Source organism: Centroberyx affinis, unplaced genomic scaffold (genome assembly GCF_046629955.1).
Source record: "Centroberyx affinis isolate AG114_WGS23_722 - 3 ecotype Tasmania unplaced genomic scaffold, CSIRO-AGI_Caff_v1 ptg000536l_1, whole genome shotgun sequence".
In the NCBI taxonomy this organism is placed as follows: Eukaryota; Metazoa; Chordata; class Actinopteri; order Beryciformes; family Berycidae; genus Centroberyx; species Centroberyx affinis.
This window is the reverse complement of record NW_027279184.1, coordinates 12,199-26,599: the sequence shown is the minus strand read 5'-3', so window position 1 is coordinate 26,599 and position 14,401 is coordinate 12,199. Positions and strand designations below refer to the sequence as shown.

The 14,401-nt window shown below is 36.9% G+C and overlaps 2 protein-coding genes across 2 annotated transcripts; both read right to left on the bottom strand.

Annotated features, from left to right (window-relative positions):
- Window positions 1-5,485: 5,485 nt before the first annotated feature.
- LOC139642853 (olfactory receptor 6N2-like) lies at window positions 5,486-6,418 on the bottom strand. The gene has a single exon (XM_071517886.1). The coding sequence runs from the start codon at window positions 6,416-6,418 to the stop codon at window positions 5,486-5,488; it is 933 nt and encodes a 310-aa protein (XP_071373987.1).
- A 5,919-nt stretch (window positions 6,419-12,337) lies between these two features.
- On the bottom strand, window positions 12,338-13,276 carry LOC139642852 (olfactory receptor 6N2-like). Its single transcript, XM_071517885.1, has one exon. It carries the CDS (start codon window positions 13,259-13,261, stop codon window positions 12,338-12,340), a length of 924 nt encoding a protein of 307 aa, XP_071373986.1. The 5' UTR covers window positions 13,262-13,276.
- Between the last annotated feature and the right edge of the window lie 1,125 nt (window positions 13,277-14,401).

The window sequence follows — 14,401 nt, the reverse complement described above, 5'->3', positions numbered from 1 at the left end:
AATATAATAAAACCCAATAATGTAATAACTTGACCAATAATGTAATAAAATGTCCTGACTGATACTGTAATAACATTTTAATGTTTATTTTTATATTTCATGATTGGAAATGTAAACTCTAGGCTTAATGTAGAATTTGAAATTTACAACAGATGGCAAGTGGAACATTGTTATCAGGCAAAGATGCATTAAACTAAAATCCCTATCAATGGGAAATGAACCGGCCCATACCCATGCTGATTGGTCATTGTGCAAGGATCGTCCATTAGACCAGAGTGGATCTTAGATTAGACACCATCAGAAGATTTGTAAAAAGTAGAAACTTTTTGACTTTTACTCAATTGCACCCCCACGGATTATGATGGGGGGATCCAATCAAAGATTTTCTAGTTTTAAAGGGGGGGCCTGACCAAAAAAGTTTGAGAACCACTGCTTTAACTTAAGTATAATTTCTGGGTACTTTTCACACCCCTGGTGATTTATTTCCTGATAAGGCAAAGTTAGCATCACTTTGTGTTGAGAATGGTACTGTCAAATTTCTGTGAGCACACAGCCTAATTGTTTTGGCAAGCGTGGGAAAATAACACAACTGCTGAGCGCCTGTCAATATTACGTGGTAGAGACAGGAACAGATTTAATTCTATGAATATGCTACGTTGAGTAAAGAAGCCAAACTTAACCATACTTGTTTTATATGTTTATTTCGTTACAATATCCCACAGAACAGAACGTTGAACTCAACATGACATGACAGGGCAAGTCAATCTAATCGAAACAGCCATTTAGGCTACAGTAACTTCTCCTCAACTACTCTCCTCAACAACGATCTCAGTTTAGCTCCACTAGAACTCCACCTAGTGGCCAAAATGATTGGCTGTTCGTTATATTATTTTGACTTAATGAGGAACACGCAGAACGACAATGTCAATTGTCATAAAGTACTATGTCATTTTGAAGCAGAAAGTGTCATAACATATCAGTATGACAGTATATGTCAACTGACCACTATGTCACTTGACATAGAGGATGATGTCAATTTGACATTGAAAGTGACATAATAACCCTTTATGACCATGTGGAACAAACATTTATGACTGGTTATGTATGTTTATGTCAGCTGTCATGTAGTGCGTATGTAGGTGTTATGAATGCTTATGTATACCCGCTTCAAATGAAGTGTTCCCGAAAGTTGTTTTGTTGGATTGTGGTTGTTTTCATGAGGCAGTGTATTGTTGGAAATCTGTGGTATAGAGAGTGAAGAGGAAGATTTAGGGAACAGTTACCTGGGGTCCCCAGTGCTGCTCAGAAGCTTATCTGACCTGGAATGGTCTCCCAAGGAGGAAGTCCATCACCCACTCAATAAGACCAGGATGTAGCTGCATGTCCCTGAGTTTCTGTCCATGTGCATATGGCTGTATGGTGCTCAAAGTCTGCACTTTAACCTAATACTCATTCTTTCATTTGAAATCCAATGTATATAACATTCTTAAAATCTTAAAAAAAAAAAAAGTAGAACTCTGGAATGAAAATGAGCATCATCAGTTTTGAAAAAAAAAATGACCCACCTGAAAGGTATTACATTATTGGCAAAAATGTTATTACAATATCAGTCAGGACATTTTATTACATTATTGGTCAAGTTATTACATTATTGGGTTTTCTTATATTGAAAGGTATTACATTATCAGTAAAATGTTATTACAATATCAGTCAGGACATTTTATTACATTATTGGTCAAATTATTACATTATTGGGTTTTATTACATTTTTGATCAAGTTAAGTGCAAATCTTATTACATTTTCAGGCTTTATTACATTACTATTACTTTAAATTATTACATTATTGGGTGCTACAAAGCTTTAAAATAAAATATAAAAAAAAGAAAAAAAAGAAATTGTATCAGACATTTGACATTTGAATTAAGAATCTGTAGACAAATTTTACAATTTACCAGTGGCATCGCCAGGGTCTTTCTTTGGGGCTTAAGCCCCGAATATTTTGAGATTAGCCCTGAATATTTTTGATCAGTTAATATGTCCTCAGTGAAGTTTTACATTGTTCAAGATTTCTGCGGGGTAAGTTCGAGTTAGTAGTCAGAGCGGGCCGGTTATTTTACGTTAGCCAGCTGTGAAGCCCGGCTTTGGGTACATGCCGGGACACAAATCAAACTCACCTGTCGCTGCTTGCTATGTGTGTCTGTTTGGTAGGGGGCTCTGCCAATCTGTCATCGTGTAGTTTGAGTCGAACTAGCAATAGGCTACGTTATGGATGATTTTAATCGGTCGGTTGGTCCTAGTCTAGATCAGAGAAGGCAAGGTGGGCTACAGCCAGGAAACACAATGTCAGGAAAAGACAAGACAGGTTATGGATCTTCTTCACGTTTTCAAAAGAGGAAGAAACGTAAAATATGTTATAGGTTAGTTTAATCAAGTGATTGATTATCCATATCTGGAAAGACAGCAGAAATCAGGCAGCTGTGTGGTGGCGAGTTGACTAACAGGCAGCCAGATGGACACTGGAGTGTTAGCTTGGACTGACACTTGGTTCATAGCTTCACGGTTAGTTTTTTTTAGCTCAACATCTTCAATATAATATTGGATCACTGTAAACAAAATGTTACTATTTCTCTCCAGTCAGCTGGTTAGTCAGTTAGTTACTGAATCCTCCCATTCAGGTCTACTTATGTGGGCTGCTTAACATTAAATGCAAAAAATAATTCTTTTCACATGAAACATCTATATTATTTTCAACTTAAGACATTGTTTCCATTAAACTTGAGAAAAAGTTTAAAAATGTAATTTTTAATTTGTGCCTCTGTATATTTTACTATGCTGGTAGACTCCTCCAGCCATTCAGAATGGATTAGGCTTTTCATGGTGATCTTTGATGTGGCATTGAAAATATCAGCTTCCTAACAGAAGGACATCACAGGTTAAATAATTTACTCCTTAAAATGAGTTATGCTTAAAGTTAAGTTTCCATACGTAACAAACAAACCAAAGTAGCTCACTATTAGGTTGTAGTATCTATTGTTGCTGTTATTTTAATATGTAGGCACTGTACTGTCTGTTGTTATTGCTACTTTTAATATTGTAAAGCACTTTGTGATTCTGTATCTGTGAAAGGTGCTATACAAATAAACTTTACTTACTAGTAATATAGTGATATAGGTAGTGAAATATATGGAAATATAACTTTTGATTACATATAACTCACTGGATTACGATCGGATTGGATCTTTTTTTACGGTAGAAACAGATGAGGAGTGAGGAGCACATACTGTACATCATATAAACATCGAACAAAAAGTTCGGACATTTGTGTTTGGTAGATTATTTCTCTGTTGTAACAATGCTTCTTGGCAATACATTTTATACCGTTGGAAAGCCTGTTTATTTCCCTTTTAAATGGTGCCTCATTTGTAAGGAACATGCATTTGTGGGATGAGCAGCACAGCTGAGTATGTGGGTTGCGCTCATGTAAAATTTGCCAAATCTTCTCTGCCAATGCCAAACAGCTTATTCTGCTGTTGCTATTGAGTGTTGTTTGGTGGATTGGATGATTGAAGTCTATCAGTAACAAGGAAGAAACAAGACATATTGGCAATTTTACAATTTATTAATTTAACAAACAGTCAGGAGCCTCAGTAGCGTGTGGAAGAACCGTACACAGCCACAACAGCCTGGCACCTTTTCCTCATGCTGGTCACCAGCCTGGTCACACACTGCTGTGGGATGGCATTCCACTCCTCAACCAGGATTTGTCGCAAGTCAGCCAAAGTGGTTGTGTCGGTCACTCTAGCACGAACAGCACGCCCAAGCTGATCCCATAAGTGTTCAATTGGGTTGAGGTCAGGACTGTTGGCAGGCCATTCCATTCTCTCTACTCACAAATTCTGGAGGTAGTCTCTGATAAACCCCGCACTGTGGGGGCGAGTGTTGTCATCTTGGAGGATGGAGTTCGGTCCCAGACTGTGGAGATATGGGATTGCCACTGGTTGCAGAATCTCATCTCGATATCTCTCTGCATTGAGATTGCCTCCAATAATGACAAGCCTCGTTTTTCCAGTGATGGAGATGCCGCCCCACACCATCACACTGCCTCCACCAAAAGGTGTTACTCTATTGGTGCAGCAATCAGCATAGCGTTCTCCCCGTCTTCTCCACACTTTGACCCTACGATCCAACTTCCGTAGGCAGAATCTGGACTCATCGCTGAACATAACGTTCCTCCACATGTTCAGGTTCCAGTGCAGGTGCCAATCAGGTACCTGATTGTCAGCACCTGGGGGTACCGGAAGCTCAAAACAAGAGTCAATAGCAACAGCAGAATAACCTGTTTTCATGAGTGCAACCCACATACTCAGCTGTGCTGCTCATCCCACAAATGCATGTTCCTTACAAATGGAGCACCATTTAAAAGGGAAATAAACAGGCTTTCCAACGGTATAAAATGTATTGCCAAGAAGCATTGTTACAACAGAGAAATAATCTACCAAACACAAATTTCCGAACTTTTTCTTCTATGTTTATATTTAAAGTTTTATATATTAATTGATAACTGTGTCTCTGTTCAATTTTTGCAAAACCTGAAATGAACAAGAGAGAGGAGGAGACAGAGACAAAGAGAGATGAGGGGAGGAGACAAATAAGTGTCAAGAGAAGAATTCAGGAGGCCGGCCTGAAGAGAGAGACAGACAGACTACAGTATACTGTATCACTGTTGGCCTGTACAGACTGCTGCTCAAACTGTTTACTATGCTGCTTCATTTACACCCATGTATGTTCATGTCAAATTACACCAGATTGATGCATTTTGCTGTTGAAATTTTTAAAAAATTCTCCCGGGGAGGATGCCCCCGGACCCCCCACTATGGTTCTGTGACTTCCTCTGGGCTGAGCCCCGGATGTTCTGAAATCCTAACGCCCCTGCAATTTACCCTACACAGAACACCATAGTGATAAAGTACAAAGCTGGTAGCTTATATTGGCAATGAAAACCAGAAACATGTATATTCATAGAATACCGCTTTATTTTAACATTTTTTTATGCTTATTATCAGAATGAAAGCATTGTGAAAAGAGGTGAAATTATATATAGTGTCTAACTTGTGCCAATAAAATAAATATAGTATATAGTATGATATGACAAAATACAAAAATTCTCCTATTAGTTGTGCACTCTTTTGGGCAAAATTAAACCATTATTGTTTGATGAATAAAAGCAGCATTTAAAAAAAAAAAATGCAAAGACCAATATGCTAAAATGCCATCAAATATTTGCCATTTTCCAAACATGCATCATAATGAATATATTTTAAAAAAGAAAAAAGAGATGTACAGCGGTGATTATTTTTCCTTGGACATGTCAATACTTCTTATGATGAACCAAGAACAAATCTCTACATGAAATGTATCCAAAAGGGACATATTACATCAATACACAATGAGCATTGAAAGAATGTAACATCTTGAGTTGGTATATTAATTTACTTTGTCTTGGCAGAGCAGGCTCTTTACCTGTTTAGAAATTTCTTTCATTTTCAGCCCATATATAATTGGGTTAAAAACAGAAGAACAAGAAATCAACAATAAATTCAAAATGAAATTAGCCATCTGCGGTATAGATGTTTCAACTCTGATTTTGATAGCTTCATATCCAGACAACATGGAAAAGTTGATAAAAGCCACCAGATGGGGCAAACATGTCTGGAGAGCTTTTTTCTTTTTCTTTTTTGAACTTTTGAGAATGATGATCAGGATTTTTGTGTACGTGAACAGTAAAAAAAACATAGGTATAAAGATGAGATTTATCACCATCAGCAAACCATATACATTCATCTCTGTTGTGTCTCCACAAGTAAGTTTTGCAACTGAATACAAATCACAATTAACTTTTTGAATCAAAAGAAACTTGCAGAGTTTTTGTCTAGTTGCCAAAAGGGCTGAGCCTGCCAGTTCACAGGCCGGTAAAAGCCAAGCTAAAACCAGAATAAGTTTGAGAGTTGCTGTTCTCATGATAGTAGGGTATTGCAGTGGTTTACAGATGCATACATACCTATCAAATGCCATGGCTGTTAACAAGAAGAATTCTGATCCACCAAAAGAGTAATAAAGAAAAGATTGAAAAACACAGAAGGGGTACGATATGATCTGTTTTTCAGACAGGAAGTCAATCAAAAGCTTTGGGTAGAAAGTTGTGCTGAAAAGAACAGAATTCATTAATAAAGCCGCAATGAAAATGTACATAGGCTCATGGAGGCTTCTGTGAACACAGATTAGGTACACAATTACTGAATTGCTGCAAATAATGAAAATAAAGATTGTTAGCATGAACACAAAATAAAAATAGCCATACTTGTGTACGTCTACATACCCTCCTAGAGTTAGGTATGTTGTATTTAACCCATCCGCCATGAAGGGAGAAATCTTGGATGTCTATTGAAATCAAAGGGATGAACACTGAATGAGAATCATGCATGACACATAAAAAACTGTCAACTTTGAATGCGGTTAATAATATTTGTAAATACAAGTACCAGCAATTTGTGTTTATTCCATTCAGACTTACCTGATTTTTAAATGCACTCTGACTCTGACGGCTGTGAAGACACATTCTTCAGGAAGTGCACTGAATGTGTTGAGTGTTGTCAGTTTTTATGTGACAGTCTTCTTCTCTGTGGATCTTTATACCTCCACTTGAGACCAATTCCACAAAGGAGGCTAAGAAAAGCCTGGCTTGAGTTAACCTAACAAACACAGTTCCACAAAACCAAACTTCCAGCTAATGTAATCAGTCCAACTCAAGTCTGTTTTATCAAGATATGTGTGTTCACAACTTTAAAACACAGGCCGAGATGTCAACCATGGAGCACTTCGATTAACAATGTAAATAAGAGATACTTGATGTTCAAGGCCACAGAGCAGCAGATGCTCATCAAATTGTATGGTGAATAAAAATATAACAAAAAAAGGCAATACATCGCCATTAACAGTTCAGGTTGTGAAAAAGATCAACAGAGAGATTGAGTTACCAATGAACACATAAGACTTTAAAGGCTATATATGATATACAGTATGTGCTCATCACTCATCATTTGTCTCATTACTGCAAAAGAAACCAGATTAAATACAATTAAAAAATCATTCTACATAATTCACAAACTCATAATTATGACATAATAATAAACTACTTCTGTCTATGTTAGATATGGAAACTTAACTTTAAGCGTAACATATTTTAAGAAGCAAATTATCTCACTTGTCATCTTCTTCTCTTAGAAGGCTGATATTTTTTCCATTTTAAATAATAGCCATAGTCACAAAAATCTTCATGCCATGGCCTACGCATTGGGAAAACATAGAGGTACCTATTCAAAATTTACTTTTTAAAACACATTTTCTTACACAGGGAAACTGTCTCAAGTTGAAGCGGCCCAAATAAAAAGAGCTGAATGAGAGGATGAACCTGACATGGATATACTTCATTATATAGCTAACTGGCCGACACAAGAGACATTTAATTTACAAGCCACTGACAAGCCATTTTGTGTTGGGGAACAATTAAGAATTTAACTGTAGCTTAGGCATCTGATCACAAAACTATGAGCCAATTCAAGTGTCAATCCAAGCTAGCACAGCAGTGTCCATCTGACCACTAGTGGTAGTCAGCTCAGCACCACACAACTGGATATTTATCTACATAATCCACATGTGCCTATGGTAGCCTGTAGGGTTGCCAGATTTTCATCTTGGTAAAACCGGACTTTGTGCGCATGCAGATTTATTTGAGTCCATGTGCACGTGCACGGATGTGCATATAGAGCTCAAACCCAAGTAACCTATTCAGTTTTATCGGTAACAGTAATTCAGTTTTATCAGTAGCCTATCATTCAGCAGCAATATTATACTTTATATGCCTGTTAATTATTATATTCGATATTAAATTAATTGATAACCTTTGAAACAGTTGGCCAATACACTCATCCTCAGGCGGAACGCTTACAGTCATATCAATGCTGTGTAGCTAAATCAAAGTGAGCCAGTAAACCAACTAAATATAGTGAGAATAAAAAATTACAGAAAAGGAGAAAAAAGTGTAATCAAATATGTAATTCTTCTCATGCTTATCTTACTGAGCTGTAAGTGTCTTTTACAAAGCTTAATGCACAGCTGACATTTTTCTAAATTACTTATTGATTTGTGGAAAGGTAAAATATGTAGGCCTATATTCCCTCAAAACACTGCAGGTACCTGATGTTACTATTAGGTATGCATGTGACCCAAGCACATATTTTGACCATATTTGATTCCAGAGTTTAAACACAGATTACAATGATCAAACAATGCATTTTGAACTAGAAGGGCGCTCGGAGAGCGCAGATCTCCACCAAGGTTCGTGCTATTATTGCTTGTTCGTGAGTCGGATCCGGATCCACTCCAAAATTTAATGGGTTCTTTCTTGGCCCATGCTACACCCTTCCACGAAGTTTAAAAAAATGATAATCGGGCCGGTAGTTTTTCCGTAATCCTGCTAACAGACAAACAAACAGACAAACAAACAAACGGCACCGAAAACATAAGAGAGAGAGAGAGAGAGAGAGAGAGAGAGAGAGAGAGAGAGACTGACAGACAGACAGACAGACAGAGAGAGAGAGAGACAGAGAGAGAGAGAGGGACAGACAGTCAGCTTGATTCTCTAACCTTTTCATCTCCATCATATAGGTCCGATGATAACGTAGGCCATTCAAAACTTTGCAATATGCGGCCAAACAATAAAACACCCACCCACGTGGGGTGATATGCTTACTTATGATTGGTGCAATTACCCCGGCTCTAGTCATGAGCCCATCAAAGAGATTTAAGCTTGTTAAAGCAACAGACAGCCACCCGTGACAGGGAAATATAGGCAGGGCGAGAATTATTACTTACAGAATGATTTTGACCAGACATTTAAACGTCTGGTCGAGCCTGTAGCACCCAATAATGTAATAATTTACTGAAAATGTAATAAAGCCTGAAAATGTAATAAGATTTGCACTTAACTTGATCAAAAATGTAATAAAACCCAATAATGTAATAATTTGACCAATAATGTAATAAAATGTCCTGACTGATATTGTAATAACATTTTACTGATAATGTAATACCTTTCAATATAAGAAAACCCAATAATGTAATAACTTGACCAATAATGTAATAAAATGTCCTGACTGATATTGTAATAACATTTTTGCTGATAATGTAATACCTTTCAGGTGGGTCATTTTTTTTTTCAAAACTGATAATGTTCATTTTCAGTCCAGAGTTCTACTTTTTTTTTTTTTTAAGAATTTAAGAATGTTATATACATTGGATTTCAAATGAAAGAATGAGTATTAGGTTAAAGTGCAGACTTTGAGCACCATACAGCCATATGCACATGGACAGAAACTCAGGGACATGCAGCTACATCCTGGTCTTATTGAGTGGGTGATGGACTTCCTCCTTGGGAGACCATTCCAGGTCAGATAAGCTTCTGAGAAGCACTGGGGAGCCAGGTAACTGTTCCCTAAATCTTCCTCTTCACTCTCTATACCACAGATTTCCAACAATACACTGCCTCATGAAAACAACCACAATCCAACAAAACAACTTTCGGGAACACTTCATTTGAAGCGGGTATACATAAGCATTCATAACACCTACATACGCACTACATGACAGCTGACATAAACATACATAACCAGTCATAAATGTTTGTTCCACATGGTCATAAAGGGTTATTATGTCACTTTCAATGTCAAATTGACATCATCCTCTATGTCAAGTGACATAGTGGTCAGTTGACATATACTGTCATACTGATATGTTATGACACTTTCTGCTTCAAAATGACATAGTACTTTATGACAATTGACATTGTCGTTCTGCGTGTTCCTCATTAAGTCAAAATAATATAACGAACAGCCAATCATTTTGGCCACTAGGTGGAGCTCTAGTGGAGCTAAACTGAGATCGTTGTTGAGGAGAGTAGTTGAGGAGAAGTTACTGTAGCCTAAATGGCTGTTTCGATTAGATTGACTTGCCCTGTCATGTCATGTTGAGTTCAACGTTCTGTTCTGTGGGATATTGTAACGAAATAAACATATAAAACAAGTATGGTTAAGTTTGGCTTCTTTACTCAACGTAGCATATTCATAGAATTAAATCTGTTCCTGTCTCTACCACGTAATATTGACAGGCGCTCAGCAGTTGTGTTATTTTCCCACGCTTGCCAAAACAATTAGGCTGTGTGCTCACAGAAATTTGACAGTACCATTCTCAACACAAAGTGATGCTAACTTTGCCTTATCAGGAAATAAATCACCAGGGGTGTGAAAAGTACCCAGAAATTATACTTAAGTTAAAGCAGTGGTTCTCAGACTTTTTTGGTCAGGCCCCCCCTTTAAAACTAGAAAATCTTTGATTGGATCCCCGCATCATAATCCGTGGGGGTGCAATTGAGTAAAAGTCAAAAAGTTTCTACTTTTTACAAATCTTCTGATGGTGTCTAATCTAAGATCCACTCTGGTCTAATGGACGATCCTTGCACAATGACCAATCAGCATGGGTATGGGCCGGTTCATTTCCCATTGATAGGGATTTTAGTTTAATGCATCTTTGCCTGATAACAATGTTCCACTTGCCATCTGTTGTAAATTTCAAATTCTACATAAAGCTTAGAGTTTATATTTCCAATCATGAAATATAAAAATAAACGTAAAAATGTTATTACAGTATCAGTCAGGACAATTTATTACATTATTGGTCAAGTTATTACATTATTGGGTTTTATTATATTGAAAGTTATTACATTATCGGTAAAATGTTATTACAATATCAGTCAGGACATTTTATTACATTATTGGTCAAGTTATTACATTATTGGGTTTTATTACATTTTCGATATAGTTAAGTACAAATTGTATTACATTTTCAGGCGTTATTACATTTTCAGGAAATTATTACATTATTGGGTGCTACAAGGTGTCTGATGCAATTTCAATATAGATTCCATGGGCAAATGTGAGTAGTAGTCCATGTGTGTGGACTTATTTGGGGGCAGTCTATTTTACTATTGTTATTTCTAATTTAGAAGAAAAAAAGAGGAAGGAAAAAACACTAGAATGAAAAGCCCTGTTTGTATTCAGTCATCAAATCTCCTTAGCAGTGTTTCTGCTTCTAGCCAGTAGGTGGAGCAGAGGAACAGTTTGATGTTTCTGAGAACAACAATTTGTACTGTATCAAAACTGTATCAACATTGTCAAGAGAGGCCAATTAAGGGACTGTCAAGTTTTGTTGGTACAGTTGTGTGCACTTAAGTGGATGTTGTCTGTTAGTTAGATGAGTAAAATTCTAAATGTCTGTGATATGGCTCACCTGGACTGATTTCTGAACATGGTGTATATTGCCATTTGAATGTAGAAATGCGTTTGGCCTATGTGTCTTGATACAAAACAATGCACTGATGTTGTTGTTATGCATTTACAAAATACAATATATGCACTCCTATGTTGTTGTACTTTACTGTATCTGTAGCTGTTAATGTGATTACTCATATTTCAAGCCATATTTCTCAGGCCCCTCATTTGGGATCCTTTTCATGAACTGGCCCCCATTCCAAACTAATTGAATAGCCCTACCCTAGGCATTCAATTGTTCCATTCAGGGGCAAAACACACAGGTCCCAAAGCCCCAGCTTGAGGAACTAAAATACCACTCTCTCTTAAGTTAGCAGGTGTTTGTTCAATGGCAGAACCCAACAGATCAGCAGAGAACTGCTAAGATCATAAATAATAAGAAACATTTGCTATTTTCAATTCATTATATTGTCTATTCAAAATCTGTAAAATAATATGTGGAGCACTATGTAGGCCTACCATACGGTAGTGCACCATGTCAATAAAATACAGACCTTACAATCTCAACTACATCACATTGACAGTGAGCACCAGAAAAAAACTTTTGTTCTTTGAATATCATTTTATTTACTCATCATTAAAAATGTACAAAAATAAATGTCAATTTTGTGCTCAAGGTTAGGATTGACATGTTTTAAGCCTTAATGCATTTTACTGTTGACTGTTAAATCACTTCTCACTTATCCCTGTAAGAAGATAGGGAAGCTTGATAGAATAAAAAGGTGTAATTTTGCAAGTAATCACAATTTTAAGTGTAGCAAATATATTAGTCATTATTTTGTGGGAGATGTTCATACTTTTTACTGTGTATTAATTGTAGAATCAAATGGCTATCTGAAATGCCTTTGAATAATAATGCATGATTATTACATAAGAAATTGCTGTACATACGTTATCAGTATTTCGCTTGACAGAACAACGTCTTGAGGTGTTTGGAAATTTCTTTCATTGCGAGTCCATATATGATTGGATTTAAGAGAGGATGATATACAACCAGTTGTAAAGTCATTATTAAATGTACAGTTTTTGACAAATCATATTCCAGTCTATTTTTAACAATATTATATGTACACAAGATGGAAAAGTTGATTAAAACCAGCAGGTGAGGTAGACATGTCTGAGCAGCTTTTTTCTTGACATCTTTAGAACTATTGTAGATAATTGTAAGTATCCTTGTGTATGTAAAAACTATGAAAAGCATAGGTAAAAGTGCAATATTTAGCAAAATGACCACACCAAATATATTTTGAGCTGTTGAGCTCACACACTGAAGTTTATAAATTGCATTGTCACAAAAGATTCCATTCAAAATATATTTACAGAGTTTTTCATTAGCATTCAATGAAATTGTCCCTGTAACCTCACCAGCAGGCAAAAGCCAAGCTAACACCAGAATAATTTTGACAGTTGTTATTGTCATGATAGTTGGGTATTGCAGAGGTTTACATATAGACACATACCTGTCATAAGCCATGGCTGACAACAGTAAGAACTCTGATCCACCAAAAGAGTAATATATAACACTTTGAAAGAGACAGGCTGGATAAGATATGATCTGTTTTTCAGATAGAAAGTCAATCAAAAGCTTTGGGTAGATAGCTGTGCTGTAAAGAATAGAGTTCAGTAACAAAGCTGCAATGAAAATGTACATTGGCTCATGGAGACTTTTGTGAAAACAGATTAGGTATACAATAATGGAATTACTGCAGATTATCAGGATATATACTGTAAACAAGATCACAAAATAAAGTATTCTGTATTTGTGCACTTCAACATGCCCTCCGAGAGTTATATATGTTACATTTAATTCATCTTCCATTGAGGCTGTGAATAACTAAATGTCAATAAATAAAAAAGTTAATCAGTTAATCGCCCTAATTCAGTTACTTACTAACATATAATACTACATCAATGTATAGCCTGTATTGGATAGCATTATTCATTCACAGTTACCTGACCTTGAAATGCACTTAGTGTGTCTTCTCCTCAGTCATCTCCAGAATTCAGAAAGTGAACTGTCCGAGTATGTGGAATGTATTAAATAGACTGTTTCACCCTCCATGGATCTCATTAAACACTCAGGACCAGGACCTTCCAATATGTCAGCAACTTCAACAAAATTGGGAGGCCTGAAACTTCGTTGGTTTTGGACAAGGGTGGGTCCACATGTAATTTTTTCTTGAGATGAAGGGTCCTATTTTCATGCCAGCGCAGATCATGCACAGTGACCTTTTCGTGGCTCGCCATGACATTGCTCGCACCAAAATGGAGTGTCAATATTAATCGTGTGGTACAGTGCAATTTTGGTATTGAAAATTGTGCTTGCGATCCTGCCTACTCAGACCACATTTTAGCGCAAGTGCTGGCGTTCTGTGCTATTTTCTTGGCTTTATTTGGTGTAGCGACTACTTTTAATGAAAAAGGCTGCTAAGAGGCTAAGTAGGCTCTTAACTGTGACGTGTTCAAACAAATCCATACTGAAGTCTGGATGCGTTTTATACTGTTTATTAAACAAAAAGACTGGAATAATCAAAGCAAGACGTGACGGTCAACAGAAAATATCGGAGCCCTACTCACCCTCTTTGTCCGAATCCCGCCGTACAAGTGAACAGGTAAATAATGTGAAACCACATGAATGTATGAGGCCTTCTCCTTTGGTTGATGCAATCCCTGTAGCCATCTGAAGGCAGCGGGACAGGTATATTTGAGGGATGTGGTGCACATTTTCAAAGCGCTGCGCAGCATTGTACCAATGTGGGTACCTTGACTAAATCTTACGCAACCAGCACCAAGCTCTTCCAAAATAGGTACACAAACTTTACAGTGCATTTGTGCACGCCAAACTTGTTGGCTATGAGTCAGTTTTCCACACAGCTTCCAAGTTCATACGGTGCAATTCCCACTGTCATTAGGGGTACAGGAGCTTGGTGACATCCAGGGTATGTAATGGACAAAGCAA